General features: G+C 40.3%; 2 protein-coding genes across 25 annotated transcripts in view; one reads left to right on the top strand and one right to left on the bottom strand.

Annotated features, from left to right (window-relative positions):
* CFAP74 (cilia and flagella associated protein 74) overlaps positions 1-14717 on the bottom strand; it is a 73844-nt gene that overhangs the window by 32759 nt on the left and 26368 nt on the right. For 7 of the 23 annotated variants that reach the window (XM_035344867.1, XM_035344875.1, XM_035344873.1 and 4 more), the window contains exons 1-8: positions 13782-13978; positions 8362-8515; positions 7650-7802; positions 6646-6736; positions 4416-4514; positions 2457-2561; positions 1149-1322; positions 498-608 (exon numbers count right to left, since the gene is read on the bottom strand). In XM_035344867.1, the coding sequence (XP_035200758.1) occupies positions 498-608; positions 1149-1322; positions 2457-2561; positions 4416-4514; positions 6646-6736; positions 7650-7802; positions 8362-8515; positions 13782-13811 (917 nt within the window). In that variant the 5' untranslated portion in view covers positions 13812-13978. The other 16 variants (XR_004755733.1, XM_035344889.1, XM_035344876.1 and 13 more) reach the window with 14 other exon arrangements.
* The window catches only part of GABRD (gamma-aminobutyric acid type A receptor subunit delta), a 15907-nt gene continuing 15041 nt past the window's right edge, over positions 13852-14717 (top strand). Inside the window, exon 1 of one of the 2 annotated variants that reach the window (XM_035344900.1) lies at positions 13852-14553. In XM_035344900.1, coding sequence (XP_035200791.1) covers positions 14486-14553 — 68 coding nt within the window. In that variant the 5' untranslated portion in view covers positions 13852-14485. The remainder of the gene's footprint in view (positions 14554-14717) is intronic. The other variant, XM_035344899.1, reaches the window with a different exon arrangement.

Below are 14717 nucleotides of genomic sequence, written 5' to 3'. Positions count from 1 at the left end.
CATAGTGATTATATAAAAAAAAACTATGAAGGAAACATTTAGTTTACCATCCACCATAAGAGAACAGGAGCACAGAGAAATGCCCTATGAATCTATTTTGCCAGACAGCATTTCAGAGGTAATAATAGAAAGGCAGAATGCTTTCAAACCTGGCAAAGTTTCAAACCTGGGATTCTGTTACAGTTAATAACCCATACACATATAAAAGTTTTTCACATAATTTTTAATGCCTACAAGTGGTCAGAACCCCCTGCATCTCATCAAAATGGTCCCTTAAGCTACTAGAACTGCCCGTGGATTTTCTTTTTTCAGGTCCTTTTGTGCCATGTAAGATTTGAGGGGTTCCCAGCACTGGCACGGTGGCAGAAACTTCTTAAGTGTAACAGAGAGGACACATCTAGCAGAAAAATAATTACTTCTCAAAGGCTATGGGATAGACAGTTGTACACCAGAGAAAGTACAGTGATGGAGGGAGGGGGAGAGAAGTTAATGATTACCTTGCCATGCTTTTTCTCAGGAAGCAGACTGCTTTTTCATGGTTCTTTTTGGCTTCTTCAAGCATTTTTTTATGCCTTTCTTCATGTTCTTTCTGGACTTCCTCCTCTTTTCTACAAAAAGACAGGCAAACCAACAGGACTAAAGAAACCTTCATCGCATCATCATGTTATTATCATCATGTTATCTAATGCTGAGTAGTCTATCAGTATGTTCTGAAATGGGGTCAGCCTGTTTCCCCCCCTCTGTACAGTCTCGTTTTCAGAAAACCTATGAATTGCTAAACTAGTGTCCATTTTCTCTCCACGTTTAGATGAACTCGATCCCAAGTTTAGAAGGTCCCAGCATCCAACAATAACACAGACATATGCAGTTCGTCTGATCTAATGAATTTGGTTTCCTTCGACAAAAATCATTCATCTTTTTTCTTTAGCAACTTGATTATGTCAGAAATCTTTACCTATGTAACTGCAAGACTGAGCAATTCTTATGTTAATTCTCTTTCCTCGTAACAATATTTCCGAGCCAACACCCAGCTCAGAAACACAATACCACTATTACTTCCATTAACTAATCTTCTCAACCCCTAAAATAACGAACTAGCTAAAAGTAAATGAGAGAAAGGAAGCAGAGTCTGACTTGTAGGCGCTTACTTTTTTCTTGACAGCTGATTTTCTTCTGCTTGCAATGCTGCTATTTTTTCCTTACGAATCCGTGCTTCTGCTTTTTCTTGGTATTGAGACTCTAGCTCCTCCTCATCTTTTTGAAGTTGTTTATGGAGGACTTCATATTTTCCCTGCTCAGTTTCTATCCGCCACATCTCAAGCCTTTTAAACAAAGTGTGATCTGTTTGCACCAAAATATTGGCATTCTTTCACTTACTTGAGGTTACTGAGTAACTAAGGCTCCATGGTGAACGTGACAATCTATCAATTTTTTATGTTTTAAACCATACTGTTACTTACATGGGAATTGTACCTTTCAGACTAAGGCTCACATGTAACAGCATATCTAGTTTTAAAGACATCAAAAACACTGGTCAAAAAAGAAGTTCAAGTTTTTTCTGTCTTTGACATTCATATTTACCAAGAAAACATGAAAAACAAGAAAAAAAATAGAGAAACAGCTCTCTTCCTCTGTCTCCCCCACCCTTTTGAAGAGAAAATAACTTCAAGGACAGGTTGTAGTTTTTATTCTTCCATGCTTTGCTGCAGGAATTTATATGACACATACACATAAACAGATTATTATAGTTATCGCTAATCTCACAATAAATATTTGAGAGTTTTAAAGCTATTATACAACATTGCAGCAGAATGTACTGTGGTCTTCTTAATCACTTGGTTAAACCTGCCCATAAGCTCATGCTTATGATCTTCTCTAATGTAGTTGCATCAGTAGTTGTACCTCTGGTGCAAAAATACAAACACACTTGCCTGTTACCTTCTGTGGAAGACAGTTTTACTATGTCTCATATAAATGAATAATGTAGCATGTATGAGCAATCAGTTGCAAGTAGCAATATCAACTTAGCTTAAAGATACAAAGTCCTACTACAGCATCTCCATCATTCTCAATTTCCACCTTTTCCTTTACGTCCTGTGAGAACCAGTAAGAGGCATAAATTAGAAGTATTTATGCTTACTCAGAAGTTGGTCTCCTTTAGTCCATCTTATTTTCCAATTAAACTGGGACTTGTATAGAGCCACAATTTGTGAATAAATAAATAAATACCTTATGTGTGAAAAACAAATTCGGAAGCTGGGCCACAGCAATCCATTTCCTAAGCAATGAAACAGTTTAGGCTAAAAGGCTTTGCAGTGAACCTCATGACCTCAAATCACGTAGGCTGGTATTTACGAACCGTTTCTAATGGATTCATGAGTTTCTCTCTAAACATCATACGAAGAACATAATAAAGATTGACTCCCTTCACACCATTTTCTCATTCCCTCACTTACATGTTTTCTTTCAGCGTCAAAGCAATTTTCAACTCAAAATCCTTCTCATCCTCCAGTTCAGTGCACAGTCGCCTGTGCGCTGCCTGTAGGCGGAACATGGCTGCGCTGGTACATTAAAAAAAGAAATAATGAGAAATAAAATGGAACTAATGAATATTAAAAAAATAAAATCCTCCCCCCATCCCCCCCTCCCCCCCAAAATCAGCAACAATAAATAATGGCTTGAAGCTGACATTTGTATCTTAGAATTCCACTAATTTATACAAAGCCTCTTACTTCGCTTTCTAAGTGTCCATTGTTCCTTCAAAGACATAGCTTTCTTTAAACTATTACACATCAGTTGAAGTTTACAGAAAAGTATTTATTTAAAAGCACTGACTGGTAGTTTAAAGCGACTAAACTAATTCTTAACTGATTTCTTAAACTAATAAAAGAAGTATCATTATTAAGTTTACGCAAACCTAGAGAACCATGACTGATTTCACCTGTAAAAATGGCACTACAATCCTCTCTATACTTTGGCTACAATAGCAGCATAGCAACACACTTACTTCCCTTGGGCTTTTCTACCCAGGAAAATTAGAGCACAGATAGTACAGCATCCACAGGCACTGAACTGACTATATTAACAAACTCCACCCTGGAATTGAAAACTGGAAATGGATCTTCCACCTGTAGTTACTACTCCAACTTCACACTTTTCTACTAGGTGTCAGTAATGCTAATAGCAGCTAGTATTTTCATTAGTGTTAAAACAGGATGCATTTGAGCTTCATAAGCTAGGAACTTACAAGGTCTTCTTCCTTCACTATTAATTTGCTAAATATAATAGATTGCAAAAAGTGTTATGTTCCTGCATACCTAGTCCTCACAATTTGACCTGTCATAAGTATAGAAACCTCATACAATGTTTTTCAGTCTTTGTTGGTCTTTAAGTGTCTGTGAGACCCTGAACAAGGAGCACTAACACCCACCACAGAAGTCTCATTAGCACTCAACTCATTATTTTTGTTTGATCAACTACTCCATTGGCAAATAACCTACCTTTATTTAATCTGTCATTCATTGATACCATAACTTAAAGAATAACATAGGTCAGAAAATGCAGCTGCAAAGTTTGTTCACAATACACTGGCTCCTGATACACAAGCCACCCACTTCTTTCTATTTAAACCAAATGTGAGGAGTACAGTAAATTGCCTCCTACTTCCTAGCAAAAGTGTTTCAGAACAACTCCTGCATGCAGAACTACTCCTGAAAGGCATTTGTGCATTTCACAACATAAAACAATTTTTAAAATGGCATACGTATAAACCCTGGTTGGAATAGCTATCAGAAGGAAAACCATGACCTCAGCAAGTGACATAGCATGCTGGTATTGGTTGATTATACTGAATAGAATTGATTGAGAGACTGAGAAACGTAATTGAGAGTAATGAATGAGGCTGACCTAATAACCAGTTGTTGCTAGATTCCACTTTAAAATACATACCTCTTCCCTATCTATTTGTAAATCCCCACCTCTTACGGCACTCTGATTTAACTAACCAAGTATTACCTCTAGAGCTGAAGGCATAGAGACTGATGATTCCCAATTAATGCACCATTATTTATTTCAGAAGGAGGAGCTATTGCTGAAAACACCAAGTCACCTGGAAGGTGACTGCAGTATTAGCATTCACCAACCTAGGAGTGAATGCACTGCTCTGCTGGCAAGCTGAACATGCACAACAGCATTTGTATCACAACAGCCTTCCAAGCTATCGCCGTTGTCAGCACAAGATGCAACACTGTTGGGTTTTGTCACTGACCGATCAACATCTCAACATACGTGCTTAAATATTCTATCAATTGTTCAACAACATGACACGGTGAAAAAAGGAAACTAGCTCATTAATTACACACAGATAAAAACAGCGGATGCCTGTAGTCTGGTATCCAGAAATATTCTCTACCTACACATTGTCAGCCTCCTTCTCTTTTTGTATTTCAATGTCTACATAATCCAGCTGTTTTTCTAGCATTTTGATCCGCAGCTGGCAGGTAGTCAGCTCGTCTCTGAAACAAATAAACAGATTGTTTACATTTTCCAAGTTCTCTACTCTGTCCCATTAAACTGTTCTTTTTGAAGGTCAGGATTCACAGCTGGAATTCCTTCAACTCCCCAACTCCCCACCACCATCCCACTTTTAGATCTTACGAGGTTCTTCACGAGCCCGTGTTAATTTCAATTATTTTCTCTAAAAAAATCCAGAAAAGTAACAATAGTTTAGTCTGACTTCATCTACATTACCAAAAAAAAAAAAGACAACAGCATAAACAGCATTTTTACATTAGCCTTCTTCAGATACATCTGCTGCCAATGAAAGTTTTTTGACCTTTACACAGCAAAACACTCCTAGCAGGTGCTTATTTTAAAGTATGTCAGTAACTTCACCAATTCCACTGTAACATTTCCATCACAGTTAAGAAAATGTTTACAATATTTCCATTTATTGTTTCTGACTGTTGAACCCACAGAATTGTGCGAACGTAACAGAGGAGTTAGCATCTAATTCTTCCAGATCAAACCCCTCTTCTTTAATATCAGTATTAATGTTTCTTTTTTTTTTTTTTTTTTTTTCAAAAGTGTAAATTATTATTACCATAACCATACAGGTTATAATAATAACTTTACCAAACAGGTGAAGTAACCCAGTATTTGATGGCATATTTATGCTGATGCCTTATATTTGCTTCGATACTAACCTGATTTTCTGGACCACAAGTTCCTTTTCTTTGGCTACGTTGTTGAGCTGTTTTAGGTTCCTGTATAAGGCTAATGTGGAAATTCTATCTGCATGCTTTGTAGCCCCAGTGTTATTAATGTTGCTCCAACAGTGTTCCAAGCTCTCTCTTTGAATTGAAAGACATGATGAATAATGAAAACATGACAAGTTTAAAAGCTATTTGAAGTTTGTGCATCATCCATTTATGCATTCATGGGTTCTTTATTTCAGTTTTACTCATTCTACCAAACTGATACAAATATCATCAATATAATAAGGAAAAAATAAAGGTAATCAGTACAAAAAGCTTGAGTACATGCACTTAAGCCAAGATTTTCCAGACTTAAGTATCTAATGTTGAACGTTTACTCACACATGTAATACATTAGTTACATGTCTTTGTTTTGAAATGCCTGTAGCTCCTCCTGATTATACTGTTTTCAAATTTCAGTTTTCCTGAACGGCAGTTTTAAACTTTAAAGCGAACATTCTAAATTAGTTTAGAACATTGTATAGAATGCTTCAGTCTGCAAGTGAGGTAATCTCTCTTACCATTTTGGTCTATTTAAACATACAGAAAGAAAAGGTCTGAAAGTAGTAGGTTTTTGTTGTTGTTTGGTTTGTTGATGTTTGTTTATTTTTAAAAATCATCTTGGCATATTTTGACTTCCTCTGTTGAGTACAGTAACACTGTCAACATTTACTGGCAGTAGGCATATGTGCTATGCAACTTCCCACATACATATATTAATAAACATTATTTCAGCTTTTCATCGTGCTCTATAACCCTGTGCCAGGTCACTCCAGGGCAGAGATCAAGAGTTTTGTCAAAGTAGGCCAAACTGTGCTTTGATCTTTGTCAAGAAAGCAGCAAATACTTAAGGCCACGTTCAAATCACTGAACTATTTTTCATACATGACCTTTGTTGTATGTGAATTTATTTCACCAGGAATAAAACTGCTCTATCACTTTCTTTAAAACCGAAGTGGTACCAACCTATCATCTCACCAGTTCTATGCTAAACCACTTCACACGGTGGTACAAAACTCTGTATGTATTCAGAAACTTACAATCCAACACTACAAAAGGCAAAATTATCTTTTTTCCAACAACTCCTAATGTTCTGTAAGTACAGAAGAATACGAACATAACACAACATACTATTACAGAGAACTAGCTGGGTTTTACAAGTGTAAATTGCTTGGTATAAAACCACCCAGGCTAATAACTGCTCCTTTAAGGGCAGCTGAGTAACCCACATGAACGTAGTGCAACCACTGTGTTAGATAAATGCATATTGCCTATGACTAATTTGACAAAAAAATAGAGCTGAATTAACCAAACCTTCTCTGGAAAAGGTAAATTACCACTATAAAGGAAGTTGTTGTTAGAGCTGCTAACAAAAAAATGAATTATTTACATGCTAGATTCAGACTTGTCTCCAGCTCCTTCAGAAGTGACCTTGTTCCCCATCTTACCACCATCAACCAACTCTTCATCAAGCTGGTGCTCTAATAGAAAATAAAACAACAGTTTAATAAAGAGACTTTGAGCTTCAAAATGCAAAGCTCTAGTGTACTTGCTGCCAGCTCTATATAGAGATTCAGGGATGACATTTTATAGCATTACTTTAGTGCAAATTTAAGAAAAAAAACAAAACAAAACAAAAGACAAAAAAAAACACAGGACTGCTACGGTACACCTGGAAACCAAAGCAGGAAAATGCTAAGTCTACTATGTTTATCTTACATTAACACCCTGCTACATGTCTCATTATTCTGACCTGCAGTGAAGATAGAAGTATTTATTAAGCCTTATTTAATAGGTATTACTTATATATTGTTAAATATTTACGTAGTCAGGAAAAGGACAGTGAAAAAAAGAATAGCCTAAGAACATTTTCTCAACATAAAAATTGGTAGTCAGCACTATACCATACATGATAACCCGTAAAATGGTAGATACGTTGCTTGACATAACATCCATAAACATATTTTTGGACACAATCAGAGAAATCAGTTGCCTATTAACAGGCAACTGGTGCCAGCTTAGATATCTGAGTGCATCCAACCACTTCACGGAGTTGGATCTGGGGAAGACCTATGGCATGGCTGTGCTAGATGTCTAGAGCACCCCAAGTGGCACTAGATGCTAATGTATTAGTGGCTCAATCAAGCCCATACAAATACTGATTTTTACCATCATCTACACTGAACCAAAAAAGCCTTTCAGAATTAAGGTAAAAAATTACTGCTACAGAACAAAATGGGTTAGATTTGAACTAGTTACACCTGTTGCCGTGTAATGCTAGAAAAAAAAAAAACTCTTGGAATCATTGCATTTATTTGGAATATTGTCTCACCCCTAGAACTGTACTCTAACACAGGCTTTTTATAAGTTATCAGTATGATTTCTCATTTTCACCTCTCCAGCATTCTTTCATATCAGAGCACTGACCAGCTTGGTCTTCTTTCTCTTCCTCTTCCAGAAACGGTAAAAGAGTTTCTTGCTCCTCTTCATTACTATCACTGAACTTCCTATCTTCAATATTCATGGTTCTTTTACAACAACCAGGCTAACAAAGAGAAGAGTCCATATTTACATACATAAATATCTCCAAGAACTCACAATAGTGATGACTGCTTTTTCAAATGAATTAATAGCATTTAGTACGTACTTAATTCACACAAGATAACTGGAAACCAACACACAGCTTTCTACTAGACACACATTTTGGGTATTAACTTCAACAAATCACTTATAGAGGACACTGCCAAAGCATTTATACACATATAAAGCAGTTGAGTAATAAAACACACCTTCCAAACGCACTTTCTCCACTGAGGCAACCACTTAACCTAAAACTCATAGACAACGGCTCAAAGAAACGCTATCCTTGACGTCCTCGAGTCCTCCACTTTCCTGGCCTCGGGTGCTCGCCTCCCCTCACAGCTCCCACCACGTCCCCTCAAAGCTTCCCCTCACAGCCGCCCCCCTCCGCGCCCGCTGGATGCGTTGCCCCGGCAACGGAGCAAACCACAGCGGGGGCGCGCTGCGGGGGCGCCCCCTTGGAGTCCCCCCTGCAGCCGCTGGACGCGTCCGGAGGTGCTCGCCCCGTGACCCCCCCCCCCCCCCGCGCGGAGTGGTGCGTGCCTGGGCGGGCTGCGGGCGGGTGGTGGCAACTGGGAGGAACGGCGCCTGAGGGAGTTGGGTCCTGGAAGGGGTTGGGTCCTGGAAGGCGGCGGGTGCTCGACGTTCGAGTTTTCTGTCTTTTCGGGAATAAGCGTGTCCTAGTCGGGCAATAGCGTTTCACTGTTAGTTCTAATTAACAATAGCGTTTCACTGTTCTAATTAAAGGTTATTACAACAAAAATAACGCGTAGTGACCGTTCAGCCCATCATGATGTCCGATGTCCCACTCAATGCTTCCCCTCGCTTCAGCAGAAGCTGCCGACCTGGAGGTCCCTTGCAACACCTCAATAACCGTTACAAGAATGCATAAAAACACACAGTGGAAAAATATTTTGATGATATTTGAGTAATTTGCATAGGAATGCTAAATGCCTCTATTCATAAAATGTGCCTCAGTTGGAATGCTCCCTCAAAGGAATGTTCTGAATCTGCGTTCTTGCTACCAGACACTCCGTAGCCAGATTTTAGCTTTCCAGCGTTAATTAGTTACAACTTTCCTTCCTATTCTAGTCCATATATTATCTGGACAAAGTCAAAGAATGATGCTGTTAAATTCACAGAAAAGCAGAATGTTGTCCCATTGCTCTTGGCACAAGACATGCTATGGAAGTGCAGCTGTTCAAAGTTTCAAGGAGATTAAATTATTTAAACACTGGGACATCATTCCTTGAGCAGTGCTCTGTGTTGGAATAAACACTGCCCTGTACATAGGAGGCGTTCCCAGATTTACCTAGGGTACATTGAAAATGTTACTCCATTGTAGGCAGTATTTCTTTGTTGTACTTGCTAAGAGAAGTAAGGTCAGGTGTTTTTTGATACTAAACATGAAAGCACATGCTGCTAATCTTAAGTATTTATTTCCTTTGTTACATATTTAAGATGTACAGTATGTATCACAGCCACCAATTCCTTTCCTACAATTGTGCTATAGGTCCTCATTCTTGAGCAATGTGTGGACGTCATTACCTCCTTACACAAAATATGATGAACTGCTGGTTTTATGGCATCTATTCATATTACATAAAACAAGTTACCTCCAGACATTTGCAGGATTAAAGCTACAAGATGTAGGCTAAAAATATTCACTGATTAACTGTATAGATGTCTCTGCAGATCTAGAATAGATTCTGTTGTTAACTCTAAGCCCGCCTGTTCTCACACTCTCATAATTAGTATGTGAATGATTATTATTAAGTTTTACAACAGCCCCCTTCCCATCAGCACCGGTCATTTCAGGGCATGCTACCCGTTACATCTGACTGCACCATCTCCTTGCCACACTGCCGGTTGTGATTTTATGTTGGGTGAATAATTGTCACCAGGGCAAGGTAGTCTAGATTTTCCTCTCACACATAGATGCGAGAAGAGAGAAGATATCTGCACTTCCTCTGAAGGTGCTAAATGATGTCTCCTAGACAAGCTCGTATCTCCCAAATCACAGTTTATCAACTTGAAATCAGTGAATCTGTTCCAGCTTTAAGCTCCTGGAGATTTACAAAAGAGGGCATCAGTGATGCTGCTGTTCTAGATCCTGCAGGCACTGACCACCAGTGATACACCTCTGAGAATCTGGGTACAGAAGTAAGCATGTATAAATGAAGATCCTGCTGTTCCCTCCCTGTGAAATTAAATTTAGTGGCATTTTGGTGAAGTTACTGTAGTACCAACTCACGATCAATTTGAAATGGTAGAACTGGACAGTTCGGTTTGCTGTATGGCTACATACTGTGCTTCTTCAGGCAGTATGAATGTTTTTTCTGAACGTTTCCAAGGTGACAGCAGCTCATATATGGAGATTTAGGCATTTAGGCAGGAAGTCATGCCAATAATGGCATCTTATTTTTTGCAGTATGGCTCATATCAAATTACATAAAACAATTTCTCTGCCCATATTCTATGATACAGATCAACATTTGAGTGTAAACAATGCCAAAACATTGACAAGCACCTTACCAATGAGTCATTGCTACAGATGTTACGAGGAAGACTGAGTGGGGCACTGCTGTCAGTGCACCCCGCAGCAGGATGGCCAGATGCTGCCAGATGAGAGCGCAGCACTGAGAGCAGCACATCTGCAGTGAGGGAACCATCTCCAGTCCTGGAGCTAGCTGTGGCTTGGTGCAAAGTGAGGAATGTCGTCCCAAGTGCACAGAGGAGAGAAGAGGAGGGCAAAGTGGCCACACTGCACTTCATGAGTGTTAAAAAAATATAAACAGACTTGGAAAGGAACTGGATGTTCTGCAGAACATTTGGAAGCAGTTAAAAACTCCATTTCTGATCCAGGGCTTCAGGTGAAAGGAACAATAATATTGTGGTTCTACTGATATTTAAATACAGACACATTTGTGCTGGGGCCATGGGACACTGATACAGCACAAAGAATCATTTTTGTACAACCTCTGAAATAAGCTAAATATTCCCACCATATGATTGCTACCGATATTTCCAAATCTCATTTATAAAAATAGGCATATGTGTGTAATTTATATATCTAGAGACATTTGGCGACGTTGCCACAACAGTCTTTCACGAGCTGTTTATGTGGAATCGTGGGAGAATGAAACTAATTATCCATGTGGTACATTTTTTTTGCCTCTAAAAATTATATATGGCAATATGACATCTTTACTTTGCTGGCTGCAAAACCACCTGCCCCTTTTAGAAAATTATCTATTAAGAATATCAGGTAATGCAGTGCAACTCTAAAATTAATTTAAATAATGTTCTTTGGTAAGTTGTGAGGTAATAAAGGACTATGAAAACTTGTTATTTAGCACTGAGCATATTTTTTTCTGAATCCCACAAAATTATGCTCTCCGATAAATTATTTTACAGCAGCAGTTACAGAAGTATTGAGCACTATATTCAGGAACCAGTTGCACACGTTACATGTTAAGGAACAAAAAAAAAGCAAACTTGACAGCTTTTGAAACATGGGTTTGATTTTCAATTATAGCAAAATATTATTTCAAAGTTGTGATCTTTGCTTACTACTTGAGAAAATGTAAATACTGTAAAAATGCTAATTATCAATATAGCAAAAATAGCAATTATTTAATAAATAATAATGGTTTAAATTATATTTACTTGCAAAATTGTGCAGATGTGGGAGGAGCCCACCAACTTTTGATAGACTGACATGGTCCGATGGGATGGAAACATTGACTTGGGTATCACGTTGGTCACCGCCACTCTGCTTGGCCACTGCTGGTTCTCCATGAGTACAACAGCAAACGCGGAAGGCAGCTCCAAATTGTCAGATTCTGAGGTGAAAACCTGGCTTTGCTGGACCACCGTGCAGTCCTATCGTCTGTCTGAACTCTGTATGCAAGGTCAGACCATACAAGTATTTTCATAAAAGCTAGTGCCTGCAGCCATATGGATGGAGGAGAGGTAGCAATTTAGCAGAATGACACAAAGGCTTAAGAAAAATGTGCTATCATGGGCCATCTTTTTAAGACTGTTGGACAGTTCCGAGCCAGTAGCTGAAGGAAGGCTTCAATTATTTTCAAGAGGATTAGATGAGAAAGATTTGGGGAGCTTATTTATTTTGTTTTGTTTTGATGTTTTAATAGGAATTTTAATTGTTTTTTAATCTCTGAAGCAATTTTAATCTGTCATTGACTGTAAAGAGTTTGGGATATTCTGCTAGAATTGTAGGAAATTAAATATATTGTTGATCATTACAGTTTTATCCTCTCTCTTCCCTTTGGCAAAGAGGAATTACTTATTTTGAGTGGGGGTGTATATATATATATATATTTACATATATATATGAAAATGGCATATTTTGCTTAAGCATGTATTTGTAGGCAAAATCAATTAAACCCAAGGCTGAGTGACCTAGCATTTGTCCTTCTTCTATATTATACAGATGATATAATTAAGGCCCATTTACATCAAATGTAGTTTACTTATTTGAGAGAAGTTACACATTTATTTTTGGATTTTGTGCGAATGAATCTTAGAACATCTCTTTTTCTGAAGTACGGACACAAAGTGGCAGCTAAATCAGTCTTGTGAAAATAACACGACATCTTGTTAAGCCCAGGCACTATCATGGTGGTGCTGGAAGACTCCCCATATATATTTCTCCCATTCATGCTGACATTATTAATCCAAATTTGTAGTATAAGACCTTCAAGACCATTCAAGATGATTACAGCAAATGGATAAATATCCCTATGCAATGCCCAGTGATATGAATGGGACAGTTAATTTTTCCTGGGATAATCAGGAAATGTACCTCCATTATCATAAATTATTACACTCCTGAACCCAAGCACATTCCCATCACAATACCATTGAAGATTTTGTGGGCAGTCACTTACTGGTTTTGGCTACGGAGCTGCTGAAAAAGGAGCAAAATGGCAGGTGAAGAAGTAAGAAAAAGACCTCGCTTAATGATTTCAGAGCAAATATGTACATGATATTCTTCTTTTTTTCCCCAATATCAGAACTACTGACATCAGAGAACTTGTTCATGGAATCAAAGTCAATATGTAAGGAAGGTGTGTTTGGTGTGGAAATACAATTATTTTGGTAATGATCATTTTAGAGGATCACCATTATATTTTCACTTGTTTCAATGGTCAAATTCTTAGCAAGGTCCACCCCTTTAGAGCATATGCTGCCATGGTCTTACACGCACACGCACATACATTCACACACATGGCCATGTGGCATACATATACCAACTCTCATTCTAGATGTTCAAGTTGCCTCAGCTAATTTTTTGCTATTTTAACAGATGGATCCTAAAGGTATAGAAATCTGTGTTCATATTTTACTAGTAAATCAGATGACAGCTGAAAAGCAATACCAAGGAATTCTCAGAGTAGGTACATGGCCCGTTGGAAAGCCATCCTTGAGTTGGAAAAATGTCAACTGGAAATATCCTGAAAGGCGTAAATCTTCTCTATTATAGAGGCAAAATCATTCTGTTCTCTGTTTCATCCTGTAAATTCCATTAAAGATCTTGTGGTTTCCCCCCTCCAACACCACCAGTTTTCATCTGACAATCCAACAACTACATTCAGGTCTTTTCCTCCTTAGCACACACTACGTGCAGGTACGACCACTGGACTGTGCAGAGAAAGGAAGAGATCAGAAAGAAAATGAAAGCCCACATTAGACATTTATGACGTATGCTTCTACATGTGTGTATGTACTTTGGTGCATGTATTGACCACGTCTGCACACAGCCTGCGATCTGTACATTTAATCTCCTTCATTCAATCTGTACATTCATTCTCCTGAATGCACTCTTATTCCCCTCATCTATCAGCCCTTTGTTGCCATTTAAAATATTGGTACTAATTAGTAAGAATAAAACCGACCACAGGAAAAGATAAAGCACTTTACCCCAAGCACATCCTTTAAGTATCTGCACATCCACTTTTCCTTTACAATTTCTTTAAAATGTCTCCTCCGCGGCGCTCCCTTCGTGGGCTGCTTCTAAAATTGCCGTTGTGGATCGAGCGGCAGCAAAAGGCAGAGGAGGAGGAGGAGGAGGAGGAGAGAAGAGGAAGGCGCGGACACGGAGGAGAAAAGCCAGCCTGCCCCGGCGCCCAACTTCCCTGCGCCCACTCCCGCTGCCTGCCTCGGGCTCCTCAGCGACGGCAGACTGCCGGGCACAACTTTGCGAGCTCGGGGGAAGCGGGGAGCCCCTCCGAGCCCCCCGGGGGCGGCGTTGGGGTGCGTGTGAGGGGGGAAAAGGCGGCGCCGAGCCCCCTGCCCGCCGCCTGCGGTGGCTGCGAGCTGAGGTGGCTGAGGTGGCGGGGCCGCGCTGCCGCCCTCCCTCCATTTTCCTGCCGCCCGCCCGGCCGCGCAGGACGCCTCAGGGGGGCCACTTCGCCTCGGGACCAGCCCGGGGAGCTCGGGGGCCGTTTTGGGGCGACAGGCTGCGGGGAGAGCCGGGCTGCCCCCGGCGGGACGGAGCCGGCAGCAACTTAAGGGAGGATGGCAGCGCTGCCCGGGCTGCCGAGCCGCCGGGAGAGCCGCGGGGTGCCGACGGACAGCCGGGGGAGCTGGGTGCCGTGCTCCGCTGCCTAACGACCGGCGCTAAGATGGAATTTCTCACCTGGCTTTTCCCCGCCTTGGTCCTGCTGTGCACCCAGCAGCACAGGTGCATCAGGTAAGGCAGACCCGCTCCTCGGGCTTAGCGGCGAGGGCTGCCCCGAGGGGGAGCGCGCTCGGCGGGGAGCGGGCGCCGCGGGCTCCGGTGCCGTGTCCCCGGCTCCTGCCGGCTAAAGGACCCCTGGTCCTGCCGGCTAAGGGACCCCTGGTCCTGCCGGCTAA

This window comes from Oxyura jamaicensis, chromosome 21 (assembly GCF_011077185.1).
Source record: "Oxyura jamaicensis isolate SHBP4307 breed ruddy duck chromosome 21, BPBGC_Ojam_1.0, whole genome shotgun sequence".
In the NCBI taxonomy this organism is placed as follows: Eukaryota; Metazoa; Chordata; class Aves; order Anseriformes; family Anatidae; genus Oxyura; species Oxyura jamaicensis.
The sequence above is the reverse complement of the archived record's forward strand: the minus strand, read 5'-3'. Positions and strand labels throughout refer to the sequence as shown.